The 27,233-nt window shown below is 39.6% G+C and overlaps 1 protein-coding gene across 4 annotated transcripts in view; it reads right to left on the bottom strand.

Annotated features, from left to right (window-relative positions):
- The window catches only part of adcy7 (adenylate cyclase 7), a 63,286-nt gene that overhangs the window by 18,591 nt on the left and 17,462 nt on the right, over positions 1 to 27,233 (bottom strand). For 2 of the 4 annotated variants that reach the window (XM_082533594.1, XM_082533595.1), the window contains exons 2-8: positions 13,468 to 14,193; positions 9,316 to 9,513; positions 7,902 to 8,063; positions 7,312 to 7,461; positions 4,004 to 4,164; positions 1,591 to 1,702; positions 268 to 395 (exon numbers count right to left, since the gene is read on the bottom strand). In XM_082533594.1, coding sequence (XP_082389720.1) covers positions 268 to 395; positions 1,591 to 1,702; positions 4,004 to 4,164; positions 7,312 to 7,461; positions 7,902 to 8,063; positions 9,316 to 9,513; positions 13,468 to 13,632 — 1,076 coding nt within the window. In that variant the 5' untranslated portion in view covers positions 13,633 to 14,193. Of the gene's footprint in view, positions 1 to 267; positions 396 to 1,590; positions 1,703 to 4,003; positions 4,165 to 4,429; positions 4,502 to 7,311; positions 7,462 to 7,901; positions 8,064 to 9,315; positions 9,514 to 13,467; positions 14,194 to 27,233 lie in introns of those variants that run through there. The other 2 variants (XM_082533596.1, XM_082533597.1) reach the window with 2 other exon arrangements.

The following is a 27,233-nucleotide window of genomic DNA, read 5'->3' as shown; positions in this document are numbered from 1 at the left end:
TATTTTCAGTAATTCCAAACACAATAACACTGCAAGGATGTATGTGTGTGTGTGTCTCAGTGCATCTCTACCATACGTTTCTGTGTTTTAATCTGTATGGTAAAAATGTTCCCCTTAGATCTTCCACGCAGTTTAATATACCTTCCACTGACACTCTTCATAAATAATTAATGCATAAATCCTGGTTATTTAAACATTACACAATCTATCTTGAAAATAACTGTACGTTAAAAACAGCTAAAAGTGACTGTTATAAGAAAAACTTACTTGATGGCTTCACACATGTCCAGACCCATTTTGACACAGTTCTTTGCATGTTTAGGCAGTGACACCGGCAGCCCAGACACACAGTAGTAGCAATCTCCAAGGATCTTGATTCTCATGCATTCGTTTTCCTTTAAAGAATGAGAAAAACGGATAAGTCATTCACAAAATCAATCAATCAATCAATCAATCAATGTGCCACTTTGCACAAAACAGCTTTGCCTATTAGGGCTTAAGTGCCTCAGTCAGACCTTAATTAGTGAGTGTTTCCTTTTTCAGCTGTCAGACCCTGATTTTCTGAGATGAAGATTATTTCACTATAGTGCCAACAGTGCTTTAAGAGGCAAATACTGAAGTGCAAGTTGAATATAAATGGGCCCAGAAATGCCCCTGTGGTCAAGCTTATACTGGAGAAAGCACAAAAACAACATATTTCAGAACATAAAACAGCCATTTGTACTGGAAATGTGGAGTATGGTATAGCCAAACACTATTATGAGGTTAAACATGGCTCCCCTAGCATCTTCATTTAATTGGTCTTGAGCATGTAACTCTTCCTGCCAGAGGGGGCGATCTTTCTAAGCTTTGTCAGAGAGGAGTTCAATCTTAAACTTCCATTTGTGAACAAGCACCAATGCAAACAATGATATATACAAAGATACAGAATGTTTATGATGAAACTTGTAGCCTCAGTTGTAAACGCACTACTCTGTTTTAAGAATTATACTTACTGTTGCAAATTTTTAAGAGGGTGATATGAGATTAGAAAGTGATTTACTATGTGATTGTTTTAAGCCAATCATCTGACAGATTGCAGCATGTACAGCAGCTTTCCCCACCCTTTTTTGCGCCACTGACCGGTTTATGTCCGACAATATTTTCACGGCCTTTAAGGTGTCGCGGATAAATACAACAAAATAAAACCAGTACCAGTACCAAAAAAAGAAGATTTATTCATAACAAACGGGAAAAGACCCAGGGAAACTGAGTTAATGATTAAAAGTAGTAAAAAAAATAATAACTCTAAAAACCAATAAAAACCCTGAAAACCATAAATTTCACACCCGAGCCTCAACTCTCGCGGCCCGGCACCAAGAGACTCACGGACCGGTACTGGTCCGTGGCCTGGGGGTCGGGGACCGCTGATGTACAGTATATGATCTCTATTTTGTTTCCACAAGGCTGAAATGTTAGCATGTTTGCTAGCATGGCTAAATAAATTGGTGTGTTTGAGATTTGTCAACAATGGAAGTTTTGTGTTTGTGCAACCTTTGGGCATTCGACACTTGGATATAAAAGCTATTTTTATTTAATGTCTTAACTCACCTTGGCAATTTGGTCAAACTTGCCAAACAGTTCATTGAGCATAATGACCAGCTCCTTGGGAGAACAGTCACTGGCCAGTCGGGTGAAACCGACAATGTCTGCATACAGAATGCTGAAAGATATTAAGTGAACGAACATTTAACACAGAAATATTCACATGTAATGAAAGAATACCCATTCAACATGTGCAACAAGCATTTATCAAACAAAATAGGTTTTAGAGCTGGCAAAGTTTACATGCATACATGCTTCTGACTTTTTTTTTTTTTTTAATACTACAGTGGTCCTGACTGAATAACTCAAAATTCAAATTGTTTGGTGATGTTTTGATTGTAGAAACTACAAGAATCCCACTAATTAAGCCAGACCTTCCCAAAGGGTGGGGCCCCTCCATGGCAGGGAACATTTTTCTTGTAAAACAAAGGGGGGCCTAGCAAAAAAAGTTTGGGAACCACTGAATTAAGCCATCCTTTAAATTCTAAAAGAGGAGATTCCTAAAGAAAACCACCAGGCTTAGCTTACTTTGGGCCAAACCCATGTGATTGCGATTCACATGCCCAGGCTGATAAAAAGAACAAATACTGGCAGAACAACAAATCCTGTCTTTCGTCATTGGCTTTCGTCACTCAACCAATTAACAATAGATGCTGACAAGGACTTCATGAAGGTTCTGTTAACAATCAACCAATGTGCAGTGGACTGGAGGATACTAATGGCCATAAAGCTCAAACAGTTTTAGTCCTTCAAATTTGGCCCCAAAACAGCAGCTTTTCTCAGCACAGCCCATTATGATCCATTGTGACCATTATGGGCTGTGCTGATCGGGATTGATCGGGCAAAAATATCTGTACTATCACCCATTAAACTTCAGTAGACCTGATTTAAAGGCATGTTTGGTTCAAATGCTGAAACACAGACCAGGCATTATTAAAACTACCCATCAGCAAACCACAAAGGAACACTGATATCTTATCTGACCTATTAAAGACCCTGACACCACCAAAATAAAGACTAGAAGCTTGGCATGAATTCAAACAAAAAGAGAGCAATGGATTCATTGTCTTAACGTATCTGTATTCACACCAGCTAAGTGAATACAATCACCTGACCATATTAGAGGTTATGTCAACAGTCGTGATTAATCCTGCACGAAGCATGAAGTGATTTGTTTTATCTGGCTTAGAAAAGACTACTGAAGGGAACTATTAAAGAAGCCATCAACTATGTCCAAGAATACCCATGGTTCAGTTTATTTGGAACTGTTAAACTCTATTAAAAACAACCACAAATATTCATAGCTTGTGTACATATAGGCAAATGCACCGAGTGGAGCTGATTACTGACACCGTTGAAGCCTGGCCTGAGTAACACTGGCCGTAAGTGACCAGCGGATGAACACAGATACTGCACCTGCTTCCACTACGTGACTGAAGTGAGCCAGGTGTTTCAGGAGACTGAGAACACAGCTAATTACTGGACTGACTCAGGTAATTATAGAGACTTGTATATGACATGGCCTATCATTTAACACCTTTTTGCAGTGGCCTTAAATGAACATGGAAGCAAAGATGATGCCACAATGGACCTTTGATTGCAAAATTCAAAACCTCTATAGATCTTCAAGCATTTCTTCAAACATCTTAAAAAGAAAATAGTTTAGTTTTGTTGTGTTTAATGCCATTACGGTTTCATTTTGCGTCCACGTGCAGAATATTGTTAAAAAACAACTGCCTTTACAGAGTATTGAGTTTGCTCTTAGGAAAACCTGCAATGCTTTTAGTGACGTGAGATGAGAACGGCGTCCTGTTTCCGCATCAGAAAAATCATTTCGCTTTCAGCTGTCCTGATATCAGTCAGCACTTGCTAAATTAATGAAAACCTCATAAAGCAGAGCTATATTTGGGTCACTGCTCGGAAAACAGACATAGTAATCTCCAGTATTTAGAGAATTTGTCTCGAATTGCTTTTTCCCCCCTGCTTTTTTCTTGCCTTGTTTGTTCTAAGATGTGATGCCTGAGGATTTACATTTAGATTAAAAATACAATACATTTCTTTTAATTACTTAAAAAAGTCCTTTCTAATTCAAAGTCAACGTGATAAATACAATAAAATACTGTTTAAAACGCGGGTCTTTTACAAGACACGCACACTAGATGTGAGTCACAATCCATCTGAAGTGATTCATTTTAAGCTTACACAAATGTAGTCTTTTATTTAGTCTGGAAATCTGTCAGTGTTAATAATTATAAGCAGAGCAAATTCAGGCCACAGACACTTATTTCCAAAATGTCAGATTGGACAGCCAATATCTGCTGCCAGAACAATGAATGCATTTTTTGACTAAAATGAGGCTTCTACAACGAGGTTATTATTTAAAATAATATTGCGATCCCAAAGATGGTTGCGGTTGTACCTGACATTTTCATGCCTCTTGACATAGAGGCTTTTGAAGTTGTTATCTTTGACGAGCCGTTGTTGCTCTTCTTTGTCTTTACAGTCTTGCAAGCGCTCCATTATTGCCAGTTTCATCTTCATGGAGATGTAGACTGGCAACACAGACTGCAGCAGGTTCTCCTGCAAATACAAACAGACACACACACACACACACAATTAGTTACATAAGTGCAATTTAGGAGAGTCAGGAAAATAAGCTTATTTGACTGCTGCACTCAGTATACAGCCATGAGTGGTCAGGTCCTGTAGTGAACAAAGGTCTACCAGAAACAGAAAGGGTAGAACAGAAGACATCCACAAATATGATGACCAGAACACAGGAAGCAAAAGCTCCAATTAAAACATTTTTTTTCCTGTGACCATCTTTAATTCTGTCTGTAATCACATCATACTTTGAGTCCCAGTCTGTATCAGTCCTATTATTTCCTCAGCACTGTCCCCACACCTGTGAACCTTTACTTAGCATTCAGAGCAGGAGTGGTTTATATAGAGACCAGAATATTCACACTGGGTTAAAAATGGTGCAATGGCACCAAACACATACAAATCATGCTGCTATTGCATCTAGTCCATGATTAACATGAGACAGCAGAAGAAATATGTGTATAGCATGAGCCATAATACCCTGAGGCCTGAGAAATGTTCAAAGTTCGACTGCTTCATTAAGACACAAATCTGACTTCCAAAGAAATGATTAATCCCTTCTCACATCATATGAAGGGCGGCAGGTTACATCATCTGACTACGCTGGCTGAGACGAGGCTTGTTATATTTTAATTCAACAAGTCACTGCAAAGTGCTTCAAATATATTTCCTTTAGTCAGCGAGGTAAACGTCTCATTGGCATTTTAAAAATCCTTCAAAACACTAGAGCAAGAGTACTTAGTCTTTTTTGCTAATTGACTTAGGGGACAAACCTTTGTAATTGTGATGACAATAATCATGAGATCTGAGTAAGATATTTGTACAGAAAGCATTAAAATGAAAAGTTGATGTGCAGTTCTTTGTGCATGAATAAATTAGTTGACCTATTTATACATTTTTATGCCATATACATAGGCATACTATTACAGTGATGGATGCTCATGTTAAACCTTTTTGCAACTGACAGCGAATCAGAAGAAATTTTACGAGAAAGGGGAGGAGCGCAAACAACTTCGTCATTGTATTGCTACAACACTGATTGTCTTCATAATCTACAACAGGGGGTGCCCAATCCCGGTCCTCGAGAGCTACCATCCTGCAGCTTTTAGATGCATCCTTGTTCCCACACACCTGAATCAAATGAATGGCTTGTTATCAGGCCTTTGCCAAACATGATGGCATGCTGAAGAGGTAATCAAACCATTTGATTCAGCTGTGTTGGAGTAGGGATGCATCTAAAAGCTGCAGGATAGTAGCTCTCGAGGACCGGGATTGGGCAGCCCTGATCTACAATATTGCTCTATTTTGGGACCCTTTTATTTACTTCAGCTAATCAGGACCTGGCAAACCTCCACTCGCTTGGCACAGAGATACCACTACCACACTTCATGGCATGCAAGGTATGTTATATACCAGCTGATTTGTGTCTAAATTTAGTGCTTTAGTAGTTTACATGTGAGAAATGTCTCTGACTTTTTGGAAAAGCCAAGTGTGTTGTCACAAGACTTATTTCCCTGGAGGGTTTGTGGACACTCTCCAAGCTGTCAAAACATATCAAGGACCTGAGAGAATGAAAATTAATTTTGAGTCTCATTTTTTTTAGTCCAAATACTCACGCTTTTTCTTTTTTTTTTTTTTTCAAATTAATTTAAAGGGAAATTAAGAAGTAAGAACACACACATCCATTTAAATGAGTGTAAACAGTAGACAACATACAGTTGTGTCTTCTTAATTACTCAAAAAGCTTACACATAAAGATTACGGTCACCCATTTACACAAACTCTCATGATAATTATACTTGTGCTGCTACACACAAATATATGGGAAGTTTTTTATTTGTTTGTTTGTTTCAGTATCTGGATTGCGGACACCTCGACATGTAGAAAGGAGAAGCCGGAGCAGTAACAACAGATCGTCTGATTAGTGGATCTCTGCTGTACCTCCTGAGTCACTACCACTCCGAAGTAAAAACAAATAATCCACATGTAGTAATATTTAAACACAAACAATGTGGGAGAGATCATGAGGGTTAAGAACTCACCTAAGGCAAAGCATTTTATGTGTTAGTCCTTACAGATGCGCGTGTGTGTGTGTGTGTGTGTGTGTGTGTGTGTGTGTGTGCGCGCGCGCTCATGCTTCCTCCTCTCTGCAACAATATCACCTGCTTTTTAGTCACAATGGAAAATATTTATCAGAAGAAAAAAAAAAAAAGAAAGAAAAACCTCTCATAAAGGGACCTTTGCACAGAGGACAGTATGTAAAGTGCTTCTGGAAATGTCATTCTTTATATAATGTGTACATGTGAATGAAAATGTATATGAACGATCCCTAGTATGATACTTACTTTAACATGTATAAACATTGTTATTAAACCAATTTTATTAATGTTGGTTTCACATGGGAGCATAAACAAACAGTTTGAATATCATTTAGATGTCCTTCACACCCTGCCAAGAAGCATTTCGGGGGAACATACTGGGCTTTTCCCAGTGGAATTGACACAGTGTGCGATTGTCATTGGTTCCCCTTTTTCTCTCGCTCCCTCCCTTCCCCTCTCCTCCCAGCCACAGTTCAAAACAAGAAGAGAAGGTTTGAATGTTAACGACTATATCTTTCCTTTTTTTTCCTGCTAGGCAACACTGAAGCCTCCCTGTCAGCATGTTTTATGTCCTCTACTAAGCAACAGTCAAAACAAATGATAAAAGGGGGAAATTGTTGCAAAAAGGCTCTTGAAGTAGAAGAAGTCAGCACAGATGCGTGTAATTTAAAAGGCATCACAGGAAAATCTAATTTGAGAAGGATTTGGTAGTCCCATTGAAAACATTCATGGAAGAGTCAACGTAAGGGCAGCCAAAGGCAAAGCTCAGAAATTAAATGCAATAAAATAATAAGAGTACGGCAATAACGATTATGATGAGCTATTTTCATTTGTCTGTAATGTTTGTTTACATTCTGTGAGGGTTCAAAATATAGACAAAAACTGTGAAATCTCATGATAAAGCACCACGTTACCCAAGCCACTCTTTATCCAGTCATTGCACTGCAGACCTATTTGCAGAAACAAATTTTCATACAACACACATTAAAGCATGCATGCCACACAATGAAAGCCACTGTATTACCTGTTGTCTCTTTTCTATCTCGAGCTTCATCCGCATTCCCAGGGACCTCAGGGTGTCCTGGAAAGTCTGCCTCAGGGTTTTCTCCATTAGGACTTTATGAAAGGCTCCCACCACACTGCCGCACAGAAACACCACTAGGTTGGACAGGAGCTAGAGAAAGAGGCACAGCAGCAGATGTTAGAGCTCAAGTTGAAACACTTGCTATGCACGAACACACACACGCAGGCATGAATCTGAACCTCTGTGTGCCTGCTGGAACGGGACATTACAAATTAATGATACTCAAGTTCCTACGTCAATGGCTTTGGCTTTCTACTGGTCCATTTTTTTGTGTTTAACTTGGCCAGTAATAAACACAATATTTTGACACCATCACATCACACACTGAGATTCACATCTGTAAGTTTTCAGTGTTTTCTGAAGGATTCCTATGTTCTTGTAATTATGAACTGCAACTTGCCATTTTCCTACAAATTATATTGACCTGAAGTGCTGAACACATTCTTCACACTAAAGCAACAATCACAGACTGATTAACATCACAGAAGCAGTAAGAACTAGAATTACTAGAACAATTCGAATGGTTTTACCTGGTTGGCAAGGTAACTGGTCTCTGTGCTGTAAACTCTGAGGTGTATCGTGATGGCCAAAATGTGGGACAGAGAGGAAATGATGCTCAGCACTACAGCGTCCTTCATCTGGAATGGCAGCATTGTGTATACAGAGAAGATGATGAAGAGGAATAAAGGCACCTGGGAACATATAGGAAAGGACTGAGTCATTTCAAATCATTCCTAGTTTTTGGAACAATTACATCATCTGGTGTTTAGTCACAGATCCAAAGCTAAAAGACATTTCACAGCTAAGCTGTAGAAGATTTATGAGAAGAAAAAAAAATCCGTTTTACGCAACCAAACCAGCAACTTGGTGAGAATTAGAAAGTATAAATATTCATCATTTTTTTCTTCTAAATGGAAATATACTACATGCAGAAACAAAAAAAACAAAAGCTAATATTGAATGTCCATGATGTTCTTGATCTCACATAGCACTGCACAGTCCCTGCAACCACTAATGGAGATTCAAAATCAGTTATGCAAAGAATAACTCTCTAAACAAACACCAGTAAAGTCAACCTAGGCATAAGTTCACTTAAGATGGATGGAGGCAAAGTGAAAACCTGCCCTGTGGTCTGAAATTTACTTTTGGAAAGCATCAGTGACGCACACCGGTCTAAAGAGGACAGGGACCATATGGGTTGTTAACAGTACACAGTACATAAGTAAGAGAGCACCATTAATGCACAACAATATAAAAGATGCCAGGAAAAGGTTGTTAAACTTATGACATTTTCAAGAAAAAGACTGTCAAAAAATTTCCATATATTTCTTAACAGCCTTGGTTTGTAGCAGAGAGTCAGATATAAAACCGATGCCTGCAGTCCAGGCCTGTTACCCACTGATAATGTTTGGGACATTACGAAACCCAGCAACAGAAGGGAGGGCTTCAGGTGTTGAGGAGCCGACCACCTCGATGAAAAAAATAAATAAAGGAGAAGGACAAATCCAACACAGTGGGAAACATACCTCGTCCCTGAAATTTAAAATAAGCGTAAGGTCCTGGGTTTGAATCCAATGTGTACTTCTGTGTAGGTGCCTCTGGGGGTTCTCTAAAACTACTCTGGCTTCCTTTCACAGTCGAAAGATAGTTAAAGTGGCAATTCTATATTGGTCGCAGGTAAAATGTAAGTCTGAATGGTGCCTGTGCTAAGCTGCAGCCCTCGATTGGACAAGCAGGAAAAAGTGGATAAGTGGAAAAATTGATTTTTAAATTTTTATTTCTACCATTCAGTGTATTGTGTTTGTAGTTTTTCTAGCAAATATATGGTTTTCAGGACTAAATGATTTAAGTATTTGTGTACATTTTACACAGCTTCCCAAGATTTTTGCCTCTGGAAAAGGCTTGCATTACTTCAGTTTAAACTCTGCTGTAAAGTGAAGTTACCTGGTCCCAAGGTAAGACAATAGGTCCACTGAAGATGAAGGTGTAGCCCAAGGTGAGGTGTGTTGCCCATACAATCAGGCCTAGCAGACGCCTCCATCGCTGTGCGAGTACGTCTGTACACACCAGCACAAACACAGCTAGGAACACACACAGGCTGGCGCTCACCACACTCACAAAGACATAATGTTTGTCGGCTCCCTATAACAGAAGCCAGGGAGAGAAAAATAAAAACACAATTTGTTAAACTCTTACAGGGTTGCTCAGTGTCTTTCAAGCCTGGTTGAAGATGATCAACACCTTATACTCAACCAGGTTTCCAAGGTTTAAATTGTTTAGTTAACATCTCGGAAGTTTGCTCAACTGAAGCAGAGGTTTTTCCACAGAGGACTGCTGTATAACATAAGTTATATCACAAGTATTTACAGTCAGATTTAACAAGAGACAGCTGCTAGTATTTAAACACATTATAAGGCAAGTTTCAGGTCAGTAGCTGTCAGTAGCTACATTTGTGCATGGGCCACAGGTGTATCAGTGGCAGAAGAACTATGTTAGCCATCTAGTATGAAGAAGCGCAACTAATAATAGCACTTCCTGCAATAACCACCTTTATTTCCCACAAGATGAAAAGCAAACATTATGGATTTTGCCAATAATGTGAAGTATTTGTAAATTTTGTGTGAAAAATCTATATTTTCACCTGCTTGCATGTACTGTAGAGTCTACTTATATACTTTTTAAAAAATATTTTAACGAGCAGCTCAATAATTTTTGTATTGTTGGTGAACTCGTACACTGCAGTTGAAGCTGAAGGTAAAAAAATTAAAAAAAAAAAAATCAACATAAAATGCTCCTGAGAACAAAGGCCTATGTGAGATTACTGCGTGTTTTTATTCACAGTTGTCTCTGCTTCATGTGCTGTTGCCTCCAGGTCAACATCTTCCTAATTGAGTTACTGCACAGTGAGAAGCTGGCACAAAAGGGGGGGAAAAAAAGAATGCATTTGTGAAAAGAAGAGCGTTTTTGTGTGTGTGTTTGTGTATCAAAAGCGTAGGTAATTACATGCATGAGAACAGCAGTTCGTCGATGTGTGCACATGATGTGTGATTGCCTTGGCGTTAACTGGGAGAGAGAGTAGGTGTTGGAGGGAGGACACAAGAGAAAGTAAGGGGTTAAAAGAGCGCTCAGGAGTGAGACAGACGCACAAAGTCAGAGTCAATAGATCTCTGAGCGGAGAAGGCCATCTCTGCATTGTATGTTGATCTTTCTGGTTACCATGGCAGCACTGGAAAAGGCCAGATCTCAACTAAAGCATTTTCCGCTCCCCGTGTAGATGCGAGTCTTGACAAAACCTTTCTGACGGCAGCAAAAGCACAATTACTTCGTTTCAGCTGCGGAGAAATCCATGTGAGCAGATACGGCTTTAATGTTTAACATGTGGCACACCAAGGGGGGGGGGGGGGGGGGGGGGGGAAATCACACAAAACTAGCCAGGGTGTTTAAAGTTCTGTGAGACTTTGCACTGATCATTCTGACTTTTGTTTCTGTGATTCAGCATCATCACTGACATTCGAAAAAGGGGCGTTTTGCAGTAAGTTTAATAAAAATGAAAGCAACTATATGGAGACAGCAAAAGCAGGTTTCAAGGCCACAGTGAATGCATTTATAGGAGTTACATATTTAGGTCTAAGAGTGTTATTATACATGCTATAGCCATTGTATTTGGATAAAATTTAAAGAACCTTCCAGGCAATCAGGACCCGAGACAGGTGTTAGAAGACACACTTTTAATGCCAGTTTTCTCTAGTTTTTCCTTCATTTATCATCCAATATCCACGACTAAAGAAGAGTTACATAAGTCAAAAGTGACTGCCTGACATTGATGGCCACCCCCTAAGCGACACTGTGCCCCTCCTTTGCATTTAATAAGTGTTATACAAGCTCCAACCCAACATTTTCTCTTAACTCCTTTGTACCCCTGGCAACTGCATGCGCAGAAGAGAGGACAGAAAAAAAAGGAGTGTGTAATGGTATGCCAGGGGATTGCTGAAGGTGTGAATAGATTTTACATATTTTGAAATCCAAATGAGAAGCTACATGTTACCAACATGGACGTGCGAGCGTGAATGTGTGTAAAGTGGATACAAGAGTGATGGAACCAATGTTTGAGAGAGACATGAAAAAAAGGAGTGTGCCAAAAAGACTGCAGCAACACAATATAAGGAAGGTTAAAATGATTTTTCCAGCAGGAGAAAGTAATATAAGCTACGGTGACAGAAGCTGTAGCAGCTGCCTGCCATCATGCCAAAAATCAACAGCATGCCGCTGAACAGCAGAACTCAATGAATACATGTCTTTTCTTGTCACGGTAGGAAGCACAATTGCAGTCGCTGTGCTCTGACAGCTGCATTGTTTTAAACATTTTACTGCATGTCTTAGTTTTCTCTTGATTTGTTTTATTCTATTCAAATCTCCAACAAAGTTGATGCAAGTTTTAACTGCTGGGTAAAACAATTAACAGAGAGAACGTGCCTCAGAGGAAAAAAGGAACTAAACGCAAGTATTTCTGAGCCCTCTCTAGCCAACCTTGACCTCACATCTCTCTGTGGATAAACGAGACACTGAGACAACATACACTTCACGCCGTTTCCTGCACAAAAACATTATAACCTTATATAATCTTGAAACTGAAATTTGCATTCCCCATATTCATGCCTACTTCAGATACATCCTCCTTCACATCAAAACAGTTACACAATCACTCACTCATTCACACTCCTCTACATCTGTACCCACAGTGCTTTATTCAAGCAGCTATCAAAATAGAGGAGTGTTGTTTTTTTCTCCCACATTTTCACTGGTGACCTAAGGTTTCAAACTGAACATCCAGCCACATCCTGCTTCATAACACAGCACGCTACTGCTGCTGTCCTAATGTGCCAAATCTCTCCCCCAAACACCAATCGACTAACTAAAACTTATCATCGTTAAAGCAGGATGTGACAGGTCTGTAGGTCTTTAAAATAACTCTCAAAGAAACATAAATGATGTTTCATCGTTGGTGCACGTCAATACTTGCAACAGCAATTTGTGTCACCTAGCAATAAAAACTAACAGTGATGCAAAAAGCAGGAAAACTGCAGGTGTGTTTGTATGTTGGCTCAGCAGGTTCTTTCCTTGACTAAATAATAAACATCTTCTAAGACGTGCCTTAAAACAACACTTGAACCAAGCTGAATCTAGAGCATCTTAATTATTAACTGCATACTGTCTTGGATGAGTGATTTCTTTAATTTGCTTTTCTAACATATTTTCATCAATTAAAAGGAAAATGCCAGGTAGAAAAACTGAGTTTATGACTACAAGAGCTGCTGTTTATGTGTAGCATCTTGGTGCCATTGTCATAAGAAACCATGCTGTGAAAGTCAGGTTGTGCATTTTGCATTTTTTTTTTTCAATTTAATTGTTATACAACAGTTTATGGAGGCTACCAATTTTCAGAAATTCAGTTATTCCTTACACTCACTGCATTATTCCTAGATAGGCAAATCAGTAAGGCTGATTTAAAAAACAACAACAATCTGAGTTCCAGTAAGTTTATAGCATATTTGGTGATTTAATCTAATCTAGTCAAGCTACTTTGCAAGAATTACTTGAACTGGAACTTGCACTGGATTCCACTTTCTTGATTCCTACTGTGCCACACCGGAAACACTTTGCACACAAAATGCACCACGTGTGGCTGAAAACCTGCATGCTGGATTCAGCTGTTGGGTAAAATCTTGGCAAAGGAGCCAATTTTCATGACTCAACAGTGCAACCTAGCAATCATATTTTGGAGGATTTAAATTATAATGTCAAGTACAATTAATAAAACCCAGGTGCCCATATCTTAGTATATGAAAAACTGACTTAAGACATTTTAATACCAATTAATACCTTTTATGCAGTTGAAGCCCAAAGATTAGTCACATGAAGGAATTCAAAAGAACTATTGATCATTTCCAATGACTCCCCTCCTCTGCCTCAGAGGTCATGAATATAATCACTGTATTGTTAAAAATCACAGACTGGGATTCATATTTAAAAGGTATAATGCTTTCCAGTGTTTGCAGTCAGTGTAACTTTTAAACAAATGTGTATGTTAAAACTCACCAATCGGAGGGCAAAGAACAGAATAAGGAGAATTACACAGCAGAGCATGGAGAGGCCCAGCAGGAGTACCAGCGGCTGATACTGGCTGATGCAGGAGTATTTGCGGTAGAGTGCCTCATTTCTGAGCTCCTGGTCATTCAACAGGTACTTTCCCTTGGCTGGCATGGCTAACACTTTTTACAGAGGCATAGCAGGTGTTAACAAGGACTCCAGAGGGTAGGAGCATCTGTCTCCACAACTTATTTTTGTGTGTGCAGGTTATAAGTTTGTTTAAAAAAATGTTCAGAGTTATAGATCTGCTAGTGGCACCTTCCTAGCTGATGAAACTTCTGTCTTTCCGGCGAGGCATCTTGATTGTTGTTGCTTCTCACACTTTCGTTGTGGTTCTCTCTGATAGATTTCTTCTCAGTCTCTCTTCCTCTTGGCCTCTCTTGCCCCCCTTGCTAGTCCTTTTGTGGCTTCTATCCTCTGTCTGGTGTTGGCAGGCAGACCCGCTTCATCCTTTGCCAGCTACTGTGCTGCTCCCTTCAGTGAGTAATAAGCCCGGGAACGACAGACACAGAGGAGGAGGGGAACAGAGTTTAAGAAAGGGGAGGAGAGAAGTTTGGAGGAAGAGCGGGAGGGAAACAGGAGCCGATGACGGAGCAACAAAGGTCAGTCGTGATCCCACCAGGATTTAGGATTTAACTCAGCACAGAGGTCGGGAACTCCAGTCCTGCAAGGCACCTGAAGGATGGAAGAAGGCAAGACAAAGGAAAGAGAAAAAAGAAAATGATAAAGATTTTCAAAATCACACACACAAAATCACAAAACGAACACAGGTTTCATATAAAACATGGCAAAAAAATTAAGGCTCAATTGATTTTAAGGGCTTTTTCATATGCTTTACACTACACACAAGGGAACAAATAGTCAGGCACTTTATGGGCTCATAAAGAGATATCCAAATCAGTCACAGAGCACAGGTTTACTCACACCTGAACTCTCATACTTGTGTAAAATCTATGCATAAAAAACCCTGTCTGCTATGTGCAGGATCCTGGCTCTCTTCTGATCAACTTTCTGTTAGATCTGAATCAAAGATCCAGATGGTTTTAAATATTTTTCATTTTTCATTCTAGGAGAAATTAACCTTTGACAACTGGGACAGTCGCTGTGTGACAGGTGGGGAGGCTCCAACTCCACTGGGACCCAGAACTGGATAAGCCAAAAATTATGGACGGATGGCTGAATGGATTCTAAGGGAAGGTTCGATATTATTTCTTTTCTTCAAGTAAGCAACGTTTGGTCTCTGTTTTTTTATTTTTTGCAAAACACTGCTTTTAGCTTCTCAGAGCTCATAAGTGTCGGGTTTATTATTATTTTTTTCTCAATTTTTTATAATTGCATTATTCTGGATACGAACCAAACGTCCTCACGTGTCACTCTGACCTCTTCCCAAAACATTTTCTACTCTGCCAAATGCAGCATGTCTAGCATATTTTTATTTTAACAACTTCTTGTGGAGGTCTACTACATGAATTGTTGAGCTGCTTTTACAACACCTAAAATAACGTTTTCAATACGGATCAAATTTACGCCTGATCTCTTTAGAATTTGTGATTACACCAGTGTTTCTAAGTTTTACAGGAAGCAGCCATATGGATGACCACAGTGGTCACATTAACTGAATAATACAAGCTTCTGAGCTCCTGTACAGTTATGCAAATTATTTCTCTCGCATGCCTGCTCAACAAACAAACTAAAGAGCCAGACAGCTACAGCTCAGCTTCCAGTAACAAAAGCAGACAAAGCACAAATTTATGCTTCCTATAACTGTCCGCATGTAAACCAGAACATGGCCTAAATACCTGCTCTACTTTTGAAGAAAACATTTGAGCTGAGGTCCTCACAACCATATGCTAAAAACCAAAGAGAGCAACTGACCATCGTTTTGACAAAATTTAACATAATCCTTCTAAAAGCTGACATTTGAAATTAAATTCCTCAAAAAATAATACAAAAAAAAAAAAATCAAAAAAATGAAATAAAATACAAAGGGGAGAATTTGCACGTTGTTGTCCATTTCTAAGCAACAGAACGAGAAGGTGCTGTCCTGAAGCTCAATAGAAGCAGTTTGAACTTCACACCACTGTTAATAGAAACCTCATTTCCTCCACTTGCTTATATCATTGCCCCAGTGTGCAGTGTGTGGAAGACAACACTTCATACTTGTCTCTCGCATAGCAACTGAAGCGAATGCCATGTGCGATAAAAAGAGCTGAGGGAAGAGTAAGGCAGAGAGAAAAAAAAAGACAGGACACCTATAACACTGCGTGTAGGTGAAGAGTCAGCCGCAATCCTTCAGCGTTGTAGTAATAAAATGCACTGCCACAATAAGTACTGTGAGAACTGGTCCAATGGAAGTTTACAGCCACTTTGAACTCTCCCTTTCACCCCTGCTGCTGGACACAACATCTTCTAGCTGGCTCTCCCCAGCCTCAAATAACACTCAGCCGACACTGAGGGCGGTAAAAGCAACAGGGTGAGCAGGGAGGTAAAATAAAGTGCATAGTGGGGGCTCAAGACCTCCAATTGCATCAGTAGGAACCAGCTGGCCTGCAAGAAGGGAACCCTGAGTAGATGTTTAGTGGCTGTTGACCCTGTAGGATTAATTTACTCCACATAACCACTAAATACCATGTCTAGACCTTAAACACGGGAACAACTGTAAGCACATCCTATAAACATAAATGTCTATAAATGGGGAATGAGCATGTCAGTTATATATACCTTTATGATCACATGCATGGAAACTTGACATGCGTGGGTAAAAACACTGAACCGATGGTGCAAAACATCAAATAAACTTGTGATAACACCTGATGAAAAGATAGGGAATTCAAGAGGAGTCCAGTTTAGCGCATTATGGGATAATTTAACACATGAAGCAGTTTAAAGTGAAGTGAAACAGTCCAGACAGTGTGTCTACGAGGGAACAAGGGAGCTATTATACCTACACTAGATCTCAAGGACACTACCTATCAATGGACTCGCAGTCCTTCTATTTGCCATCTGGCAATATATCTTCCTATATAACAAACTATACAGTGAAGTGGAAAAAAAATAACATTCAGCAGTTTTTCTTTTTAAACTGTACTAAAGACACAGGAAAGTAGACCTGTTTCTGGCTTATCCATAAGATTTGTTCATGGGACTGGTGGAGTGAGAAGAGATGTTCGTGTTGGCTTCCTGGACTAAGCTGTAAAAGAAGCCATAATTGTCTAGTAAAAGTATAATTTGTGGGGAAAGAGGCTTTTTAAAACTTATTTTTAGATTTACCAATAGAGGAGATTAGAAGGAATTTAGTTTAAACCTGTTAAGAGATGATTTTATTGGCTCTTAGAATTTAAGTGGAAAATCTAAACACAAGCAGAGAAAAGCCTGAAGTGCAAATGGAGAACAAAGCCAATAAGCTCCATTTTTCCCCCTCAATGACCGCACACAAGGAAAGAAATTTAAAAAACAAAAACAAAACTTCAATCACTGATGAAAGGATGACCCATTGTCTTATGTATTTAATGGGTTTGTCTAGTCTTTAGGTAACCAATCCACACTGCAAAGACTCTCATTGACCACATGTCAAAGCTCTAGGGCCTGACTCTTACACTGCTTTTTATACTTCAACTCTAAAGTAACCATAGCAAAAAAGCAGAACCATCAAACCTGTGGCTGCTCTGTGGCATGGAGCTGGGACAACACACAGGACTGTATGCCTCAATAGAGCGGAGTCTCTCAGCAAGTAGGATTGAAACTGCTGCACTGACTGCCAGGCCTTTCACTATAAAAGCCTGGCAAATGAAAGGATCACATAGCACCCTTGTAAATTGGCGTCACTGAATCCTCGAACAGCAGCCATACAAAACCAACCAACGTCACTGTGTGCTTGCTTCTGAGCAGTAGGAAGTATAGGTCCTGGAGTCAAGGAAAAGGGAGGGTGAGATGACTGGGAGCTCTCAAAACGGATAGTTCCAGAAGAAAAGACAATGACTATGACAAGTGTGGTAACCATCATATGTGTATGTGACTAAAATGAAAAAGTTACACTAACATACACCTGCCTTTGCAAAAAAATAAATAAAAACCCTTAAACTTGATTCTCATTTTCATTTTCTGGACAAACCCACTGTAAGGCAAATCCAGAGGATGGCACAAGGCAATGAGCAAAGATTATGTTGATGTGTCAGACATAAAACTGAGTGCTTATGCATGATTCCAGGCTAACATCCAGGTAGCTCTCGAATGATTGAGGAAGTTCCAGCAGACCTCTGTATTAACAGCCTGAGGACATATTCACAGAGCACAGTCCAATGAATGTAAAGAATATAAGCCACTACAGGTGATCTGTCATGTTCTCATATTTAATGAGTGATTCATTTACAAAACAGACGACAAACAAACTGAGATGCTTAAGAACAATAAGTGATATTTAGTAATACCTGTCAGCTGTCCCACATTCTGAGTCTACTGTTATTATTTATCATGCTGACGACCCTTCACCTGTACAGTTTTAAATTACTATTGCTTAGTTACAAAATCTTAATGACTTGTCCGGATCTAAAATACAAAAAAATAAAAAAATCACTACTGTCTTAGCTCTGCATCACCAAACCAGGGACAGGAAAGCTAGCTGGGGCTGCGAGACCACTTGTTTGACATCCTTTCTCCATATTGACTCACGGATACTTTTCGTATGTTGTGTACCAGCAGTCTGTTAAGCAGCAGAATGACATCTTCAGCCTCTCGGGAAACAAAGCAGGAGTAAGTATCTGCTGGGTAGCCAAAAACACCAGGAGCCTAACAGGAAGCAACTAGAGGTGTCCTGTCAAGCGACTAGATACAGTGCAGCGCCTGGATTTTTAGACCTTGACACAATCTGTTTTGGCTCTGTGCTTTAGCCCATTAAATTCTTACTTTCAGAGTCTGACTGAAAGGGCGTGAATTCTTCATTGATGATTTCAAATTGTATGCTTGAGCGCTGCCCAGAAATGGTCAATCTATTCTATTTATGCTAAGTAATCACCTCATTGGAAATAAGCCAATGTTATCTGATCTAGTTGAATCATCACCAAGCATAAGCCCATTCGAATCCTTTTTATGGAGAGCAAACAGGCAGGCCTCATTCCAAAAGAAAACTACTCTGCTTTTATGGTCGCCTTTGTGTTGGTATTCAATAAGCTTGGACAAAAAAGGGACAAAGAGTGACCTCCGTTAAAGACAGACAACCGCATTTTTCAACCCATGCTCTACAGAGTCAGGGTTAAAGGTGATGTGGGTAAAGGGCATATCAACCCGAGGCACCTGACAGCGCTCGCTTAGTATTACCAAGAATTTAAATCACACATATCTAAACATGACCCTCTAATTTGCAAATCTCAATGCTGCACTTTACTTTTGTACACTTCTGCACAAAAATTTACTAAAAGCAAATTTATATATTTAGGAACTATCGCTGATTTCATTTTCAGCCATATATATACACACACACACATACACATATACACATATACATACACACATATATAGACATATACACACACACACACACACACACACACACACACACACACGATGCTCCTTATGGGGACCTGATATGTTTAATATGCTGCTGAGAATATAGCCCAGAAGAAGCGTATAGTATAGCTTTTATTTTGGAAAGATCCATTTCTCTGTAATAAACTCTCTTTTCCAAAGATGAGTGATTTCTCGATCAGATAGATTTTTTTAAAAATTATTTTGTTGTTTCAGCAACATTAAATTTAAAAACTGTACTTCTGAGTTAAAATATATATTTATAATTTTAATAAATGACAAATTAAAAAGGCATGAACATTTTTTTGTATCGAAAAAAATATCGAACCGTGGCACCAAAGTATCGAACCGAACCGTGAATTTTGTGTATCGTTGCACCAGATAGAGAGATAGATAAATCTACTCTGTCAGTTAATATAAATGATTGCTCTGTCTGTAGCTAGAAATCTAATGTAAACTGTGCCTGAATCCTGAATTTAAACCAGATGTTACCAAACCTAAACAGAGAGTAACAGTGTGTAGTAACATGAAGTGCTTGAATGTCCTGAATGACTTGCTCCGAGCGCCATAATCAAGGCATAATCAATTATGATTAATACTATCATATTTCAGTCAGTACATGGAACAAGGTTTATCCCAGTCAGGACAGGGGTAGGTTAGGGGTGGGCTACCTTTGTAATTGTGGAGGACATTGCCTGTACACCTTTACATAAACTGATGACTTATGTATGTACAAAAATGCAACCAGCATATTAGATTAGGTTTTGTCCTTTTCCATATCTCCAACTCTCCTCCCAGTACTGTCTACTGGTATTAAATTAACCATGTTGACCAGAGGGAGCTGCTGACCCTTAACAATATTAGCAGGATGCTATTTCAGCAATGATTTAAGCTTTAAATGCTGTTGCTGATAATAAATACAGGAAGTGCAAGCGAAAACACCACGTGCTCGGAAGCTGGCTGCTGCTGCTCGACTGTTTCACATTTGCTTCCACAAACTGAGCCCAAGTCACCAATTTTTCTGCTTGACACAAAGAGCACTCCAACGAGGAGCTTATTGATTTAAAGAAGCATAGAATTTACATCTAAACATATCAACCATCGTCCAAATCCAATCCTGGGAAAGCACTGATTGAATTTGTCTAAGCCATTTCCTTCTCATATGCATTATGGATTGGGAAAACACCTGTAGACCCAACGAAAGGGAGAAATCTTTAGAAAACTTCACAGCTCTTCATATTTAATAAAAAATATCTACCTATCTGAACTATACATGTTGTGAGGCTGTTTGTTGATTACAAATGTTACTGTAGCCATTTGACCCCGTTCAATATTTGTACTTGTGCTTTCAACATATATAAGATTGATGACGCACAATGTGAGATGACCTTTGTGGAAGGTTTTGTTTCCCAAAAACATGTAATTTGTAGAGAAAGTTTAGTAAGAAAGAGTGGAAAGAATGCTATACGGTGAGAGAGACCATTGTTTCCAGCTGGTATAGCCAGCCACATCCCCATGTCACGTTTCATAACCAGACAGGCTCCATCCTGTAAATCTGTAGCAGAAGGAACCCTCTGTATGCACCAGCCCATTTCCCCACCACCACCGCTGCCGCCACCAATAAGAAAACCATAATTATCCCTTAGTACGCCAGCCAGCTTACTACCGGCATTACCACTCAAAGAGAAATCTCAACATCTGCATCTAGCAGAGAGGAGAGCTGTTTACACAGCGAAACAAAACCTACCGTGGATATCATGCAGAGCTACTCCAACAGAAATGGGAGACAGCTTCAGATCAACACGGTGATGGTAATTTTCCAGGCTACCATAAAGCTCTGTCTGCTGACAGGGCCATCTGGTGCATGTTTTCTACAATCTACTAATCTACTGTTGTAACTAGTCTTGTTTTAACTGTGTTCATAATTTATAATGTGCATTCATACATGAATGCGCTGGTTTTCTTTCACTTTACCAGCAAGCCACTGAGGAGTCTGAACATCCTTTAACTATGAGTGGATAACGAGTAAAACATTACTAAAGCTTTCACATGGGTATACATGAGTAAACCCAGCCTACAACGCTATTCTGTGTGGCCACAGAAGCAAAGATTTCCGGGCATTTGGGGAAAATGTACTGGATGACATCTTCTATTATCTCTGGGAAGTACAGACAATGGAGGTCAATCCTGAAACTGCCAGAAATGCAAGGCCTTTGGTTATAATCAAATTCTTGGAGTGCTCTAATAAAAACGACACTCTGCTGGTGTGTGCGTGTATGCATGTGTGAGATGTGCCACACCACACCCTCATCTGTCATCGGTCATGTCTGGCCAGGATCCTGAGACAGGGTCACCAAAAGATGGAAAAACATCAGAGACATGTCTTCTGCGATTCGTTCATATTGGATAAAACTTGCTAACAGATACACTAGATGTAAAACATTTACATTTATGCAGAGGTTTCAGTGGAACTGCACTATATGCATCCATACTGTGTGCATGAAAATATTTTAGATTCTCAATATTTGCTTGTGAATGTTTGTTTAGTGGTTTGATGTCTTGTTCCACATTGAAAACAAGTTGTGGTAAATGGGTCTCAACACAACACAAACAAACAGTACAATTACATAGTATCCATTACACAATAGTAGCAGAAAGAAGACGGGTAAATGTTTGCTTCAGCTGAGCCGTACATGCATGTGTTTGTTTTTCTTTGGGCACACCCCAGACTGATGACAATCTTTGTTTTGAAAGAGTCTGTCAGTAGTCCCAGGAAATTTTTTTCTATAAACACACTAATCTTTCTATATTGTACTTATCACATTCCTGCAGTGGTGGAGTTTCTGCATCAAAATATGATATACAGTACCTACACATGCACTCACCAGCCACTTCATTATGTACACTTTTCCAGTGCCAGGCTGGAACTCGTTCAGCCTTAATTATACATGACAGATTCAACAAGGTGCTGGAAACATTCTTTGGAGGTTTTGGTTCGTATTGATATGATGACAAAGTTTGTCAGCTGCACATCCAATATGTGAATCTCCACCTCATGAGTGTGGAGTCATTTGAATACAGTGAACTCATGTTCCAAAAATACATTCGAGATAATTTTGCCTATGTGACATGGCACATTCTCCAGCTGGATATCCAGCAGCCATTAGAAGAGGGGTACACTGTGGTCATAAAGACATGGTGAGCAACAGCTGCTATTAAGCGTGTCAAGAAAATATCTCCACACCATTACACCACCAGCAGCAGCAGCAGTAGCAGCAGCAGCGTGAATTGTTGACACAAGTCACGATGGATTTGTGCTTTCATGTTCTATACACCAAACTGTGACAAAGTTTTTCCAATCTTCTGTTATTCAACTTTAGCGCGCCTGTGTGAAATGCATCAGTTTCCTGCTCTTAACTGACATGAGGGGCACCTAGTGTGCTCTTCTGTTGCTGTAGCCAATCTGCCTGAAGGTTTGACATGTAGTGTGTTCAGCAATGCCGTTCTTCATACTGTTTGTAATTAGTACGTTTTAAGTTACCATTTCCTTCCTATTTGCTCAAAGGAGTCTGACCATTCTCCTTTGACCTCTAGCATGAAGACGGCAGAACTGCTGCTCATTTCCCTTTTTTTGGACCGGTCTCTGCAAATCATCGCAGACATGGCTGTGCGGGAAAAATCCCAGTAGATCAGCAGTTTCTGAAATACTCAGACCAGCCTGTCAGTCACCAACAACAATGACACATTCAGAGTCACCTCATCACCATTTTCCCCAGATCCTTAGTTTGAACTTCAGCAGGTTATTTTGACCATTTCTACATGTCTAAATGCACCGAGTTGCTAACATGTGACTGGCTAATCAGACACGTGTTAACATGCAGCTGAACATGACTATTTGTTACTTTACAGTAGCACATTTGAGTTACATGCTCTGACTAAGCTAATCTACCAATAGAGAGATATTGTAGATATGAAAACCATAGCTAGCTAAACAAATATGTAACTGTAAGTGTCATGGCTCGCTGTGTGGCAGGCAGGATGAGGACCCAAAATGCAAACCCACGGACTCAGGGGATAAACTCAAAATCACAGCTTTATTGCTGGAAAGGCAGATCACGGGTAATACAAAACTAAACTGGGAAAACTAAATATAAAGCTCACCAAGAAACACAGGGAGAATCACACACAGCATGAGGGAGAACGCGACACAGAACTGAGAGAGACGCAGACATAAATACACAGAGGGTTAACGAGGGAAGTGGGAGCACATGGGGAACAAAGGTGACACTGATAATTATAACGAGACAGGGCGGGGTGAACATAACATGTCGTATACAGGTGCGGGAGTCCCAAAGTAAAACAGGAAGTACAGAGGTTCAAACAGGAGGGGAGAGAGCACGGGGAGGACACAGACATAACGGGCTGGGGAAAACATAGAATAAAACACAAGGAGAGACGAGGGCTCACAGATACACAGGGGCACACAGGAGGTAACCAAATAAGGATCATCATAACTAAATAATCCTAGGAACCAAGGCATGACTAGGGAATGAAATACAAAACATACAAAAACTGAGAATACTGGGCCCACATGGCCCGAGACCATGACAGTAAGCCTTTGATATGTACCCATCACCTTTAAACTAAAGCAACACACACCTTCTATGAGAAACTGTCTGATTTTGTTTGTTTTTTTATTGAAAAGGTCTCGTTCTAGATCGGTTCTACATTAGTCTGTAGTTGGTTCTATTCACACACAGAAATCACATTACTGCAAAGTACAAGGAAAGGTAAGAGCCACAGCTGTGGTGCTATGTACAGTACAGATTTAATGTCTATCTGAAGGCAAGTTCAAAGGGATAATAACAATGAAAGTGAATGCACATGTGACCTGAAAGCTGAAGGTCTAAAATCCCACACAAAGCCTGCTGATATAAAAAGAGACTTCTAGACTCATATGACTAAAGTTTGCATATAGCATACACCTCAAACACGTAGCATGCTAATACAGCTGCTATTTCTTGCTGGTTGTTTTTGGCAGGAGCTTTGACAGGAAGTACTGTCAGCTGTGAAGCTAGTAGGCAAAGAAATTATTAGGTCAAAATGATGTTCCCCAAACAGGTGCTGATGGATCACTATGAGAAAGATGAAAAGGAGTGAGGTAAAAAGAAAATATAAATATGCAATGGCTTTAATAAAGAATATAGGACTGACATAAACAGTAGCCCAATGGTAAACGCCAAATCATGTCTGACAGGTTAACTGGGAGCTGTCCCATTCAGTCCACAGGGTGAATCAGCCAATCACAATTTATTAGCAAATAAAAAAGGTTGAACAAACAATGTAACTAAAGCTTGACAGACACACACACACACACACACACAACCTTGAAGCCAAATCAAGTAAAAGAGTTAAATTGGCATCATCTACTGCTCTTGCTATAACCACCAGTACATTTACAGTACAATTTTAAATTACAACTTGGAAGGGGCCAGCTTATACTTGCATTATGTGCTGCACTAGAATCGTTTTACAGTTTTGTTTACCATTTTGTAGGTTTTGATATTAATGCAATTCTACTGGCAAATAATACCCATTTTTACAGATCATTCTAGCTAGAAGTTCATGATTTAACTAATTATAGTCAACTTCTTTCTAGACTGAAAAAACTCTTGTGGAAACATGTTTCATTGGACACTCGTACAGTACTACTGAGATCAACTTAAACCACAATCATGCAGTGCATGCACAACAAACCAAGAATATGTCAGCACAGTGTTTAGAGATGTGTGGAAAGAAATTTCAAAAGCAAGAAGACACCTCTTAGTTAGTAACAATTTCCACCATGGAAACTGTTACTTGGTATGACAGAGAGCTCCCAATCTCTGACCAAGGTTTCCGAGTAATCAGAACCATCTTAAATTCTGCAAACTGAAAAAGTAGCCTTTTTATCAGAGGCAGCATATCGGCAGTTTCATACATGTGAACTGAATAAACTTGTTCCCGGTATCTCTGGTCAACATCAGGCTGCCTGAACTTAGCCACTGTGCTCCTCCTCCTCACGTTGCTGTGCAATGGCTGATGCAGGTATTTTCCAAAAGTTCAAAATGTATATTTTTAAATGCATAATTGAGATGGTAAAAAAAAAAAAAAAAAAAACAAGTAGAGAATAAGAGGCTTACAAAATGCTTTTGCCCTGTAGAAAAATTATTTATGCAATGCTTGTGGGTGGGAGGCCAGGAAGCAAGCACGAACTCGTTGTTATTCAAAACATCTGTGTACAGTGGTGGGATTTAGGCGGAGTAGGTGTTAGTGTTAACCTCCTAAAAACTGATATTAAAAAAAATTATTTGGAATATGGAGTAGTCATGGCTCTGATCTATGCAGTCACTGCACGAATCTTTGTCGACTTTAAGAACAAATTTTATCTTAAAATGAATCTTAGCAGCTATTTGTAAAATATTTTCCTTTTTTTGTTTTATTTCTACAAATCTGATGTAAGAATATAAACAGGGTGTATTAAAACAGCTTCAGGAATTCAACTCATGATTGGAGATTTTATATGACACTTTGCTTACATGCAGGGAGTAGTCAGTCTGTCTGCAAAGGCTCCAAGAGCTGCCTGGCTCTGGCCCAAAATTAAGAGGACCAACGACTGTTGTCAAACACACCCTGTCTCTGGACGCTCGCACCCAGCACACTAGGAACACTGATCCCAAGAGCATGGAATAAGCAAAAGTTATGCAAGTGGCCAACAGTGCTATTACACGACTGGTGAGTTGACAGTGTCTTGGTGTTTACATGCACCGCCCATTTAATCAGAATAGCTGTGGGACTTTGGCTACAGTTATGAAATCATTATACATTTGTCTTCCTCAATGGCCATCTTATCTCTTTAGCGAATGTTTGATGAGCTCCCTGAAGATGGATATTTATCATCTCTTCAGAGTAGTTGTTGCCAGCACTGTGCTGCTCTTATTTCTTCAAGTGTTTACATGAAATACAAATGCTATGCAAGGGATCAATTCACTTTGAAAAGTCTTTTTTTTAAAGAGGAAAAACACACAACCTGCTGCAATTTATTCCAATGGTGTCAAACTCACTCACATCAAGGGCCAGAAACCTACATACAGTTTAGAGTTGATAAAGTTTCACATAGCTTTCTCATGTATAACTGGGTCCACATAAAGCTACTTCTGAATAGTATACAATTTAGTTAAACAAAATAATATTACACCAGAAGCTTTTTCACAAAGCTAAATATTATAACTGGTGATAATACAGAGCAATCGCTTAAACTATATCCTCAGGTATCCTACAAGCTTGACATCGCCTATTTCACAAGTGTGAACATGACAACTCGGTGGTTGTTCGACAAGCTTCAGTAAAAATAATGAGAGGAATAATATTAATAAAGATTCTGGGCTGCACAGCTCTGCTGTGAGTCCAAACTCTCATGAAATGGTCTGTTTTATGGATCAGCTTTTCCAACCTTTTCCATGCTAATGTGTGTTAGCATATTTGTTAGTGAGGTAAGGGTATGATCGCCAGTTTAGTTTGACATGTGTCCTGCACTGGGTGCAGGCCTCGAGTCTGACACCAGATTAAAGTCAAGCAGGCATGCATGCAAGTCAACGGGTAACCCTACTGTAATCAGCTGAAATATGAAGTATTATGGGTCTGTCAGCACTTGAATATTAGGCTCCAGGTAAATGTACCTTTTGTATTGAGCGATACTCTCCCAACCCACAGAACATGAGTGACAAATTCCCCTTCAGGAAAGGATTTTAAATTCTAAAATACCCCAGCAGTGGAAAAGAGGAAAATTTGATTCCTTCTATAGTTGCATGGTAATTATCATTGTTGCATCACCGCATTTGCAAGTTTCTCTTTTCCTCCCACACCATAAGATTGACACGTTAGGCAGGAATAATCCTGCCATTACACTTACACAAGGCGCACGCTTGTGTACTGGCGCAGATCCACAAGCTTTGCTCTGTGATTGCTGTATGATTGTGGTTAGGACAGGTCAAATAGATGAGACATTTCCCCATGGAGACAAGTACAATATTATTAACTATTGGAGTAAGCCAAACACTTGTCAAAAGTCTCAGCACCAGACTGATTGAGTGACTCCCTGCTGTACATGTGTGGGACAAATAGCCATGCAGTGGAAAATAATACACGTGTAATGA

This window comes from Aulonocara stuartgranti (genome assembly GCF_965226115.1).
Source record: "Aulonocara stuartgranti genome assembly, chromosome: 1".
Classification (NCBI taxonomy): Eukaryota; Metazoa; Chordata; class Actinopteri; order Cichliformes; family Cichlidae; genus Aulonocara; species Aulonocara stuartgranti.
This window is presented reverse-complemented; position numbering and strand designations above follow the sequence as displayed.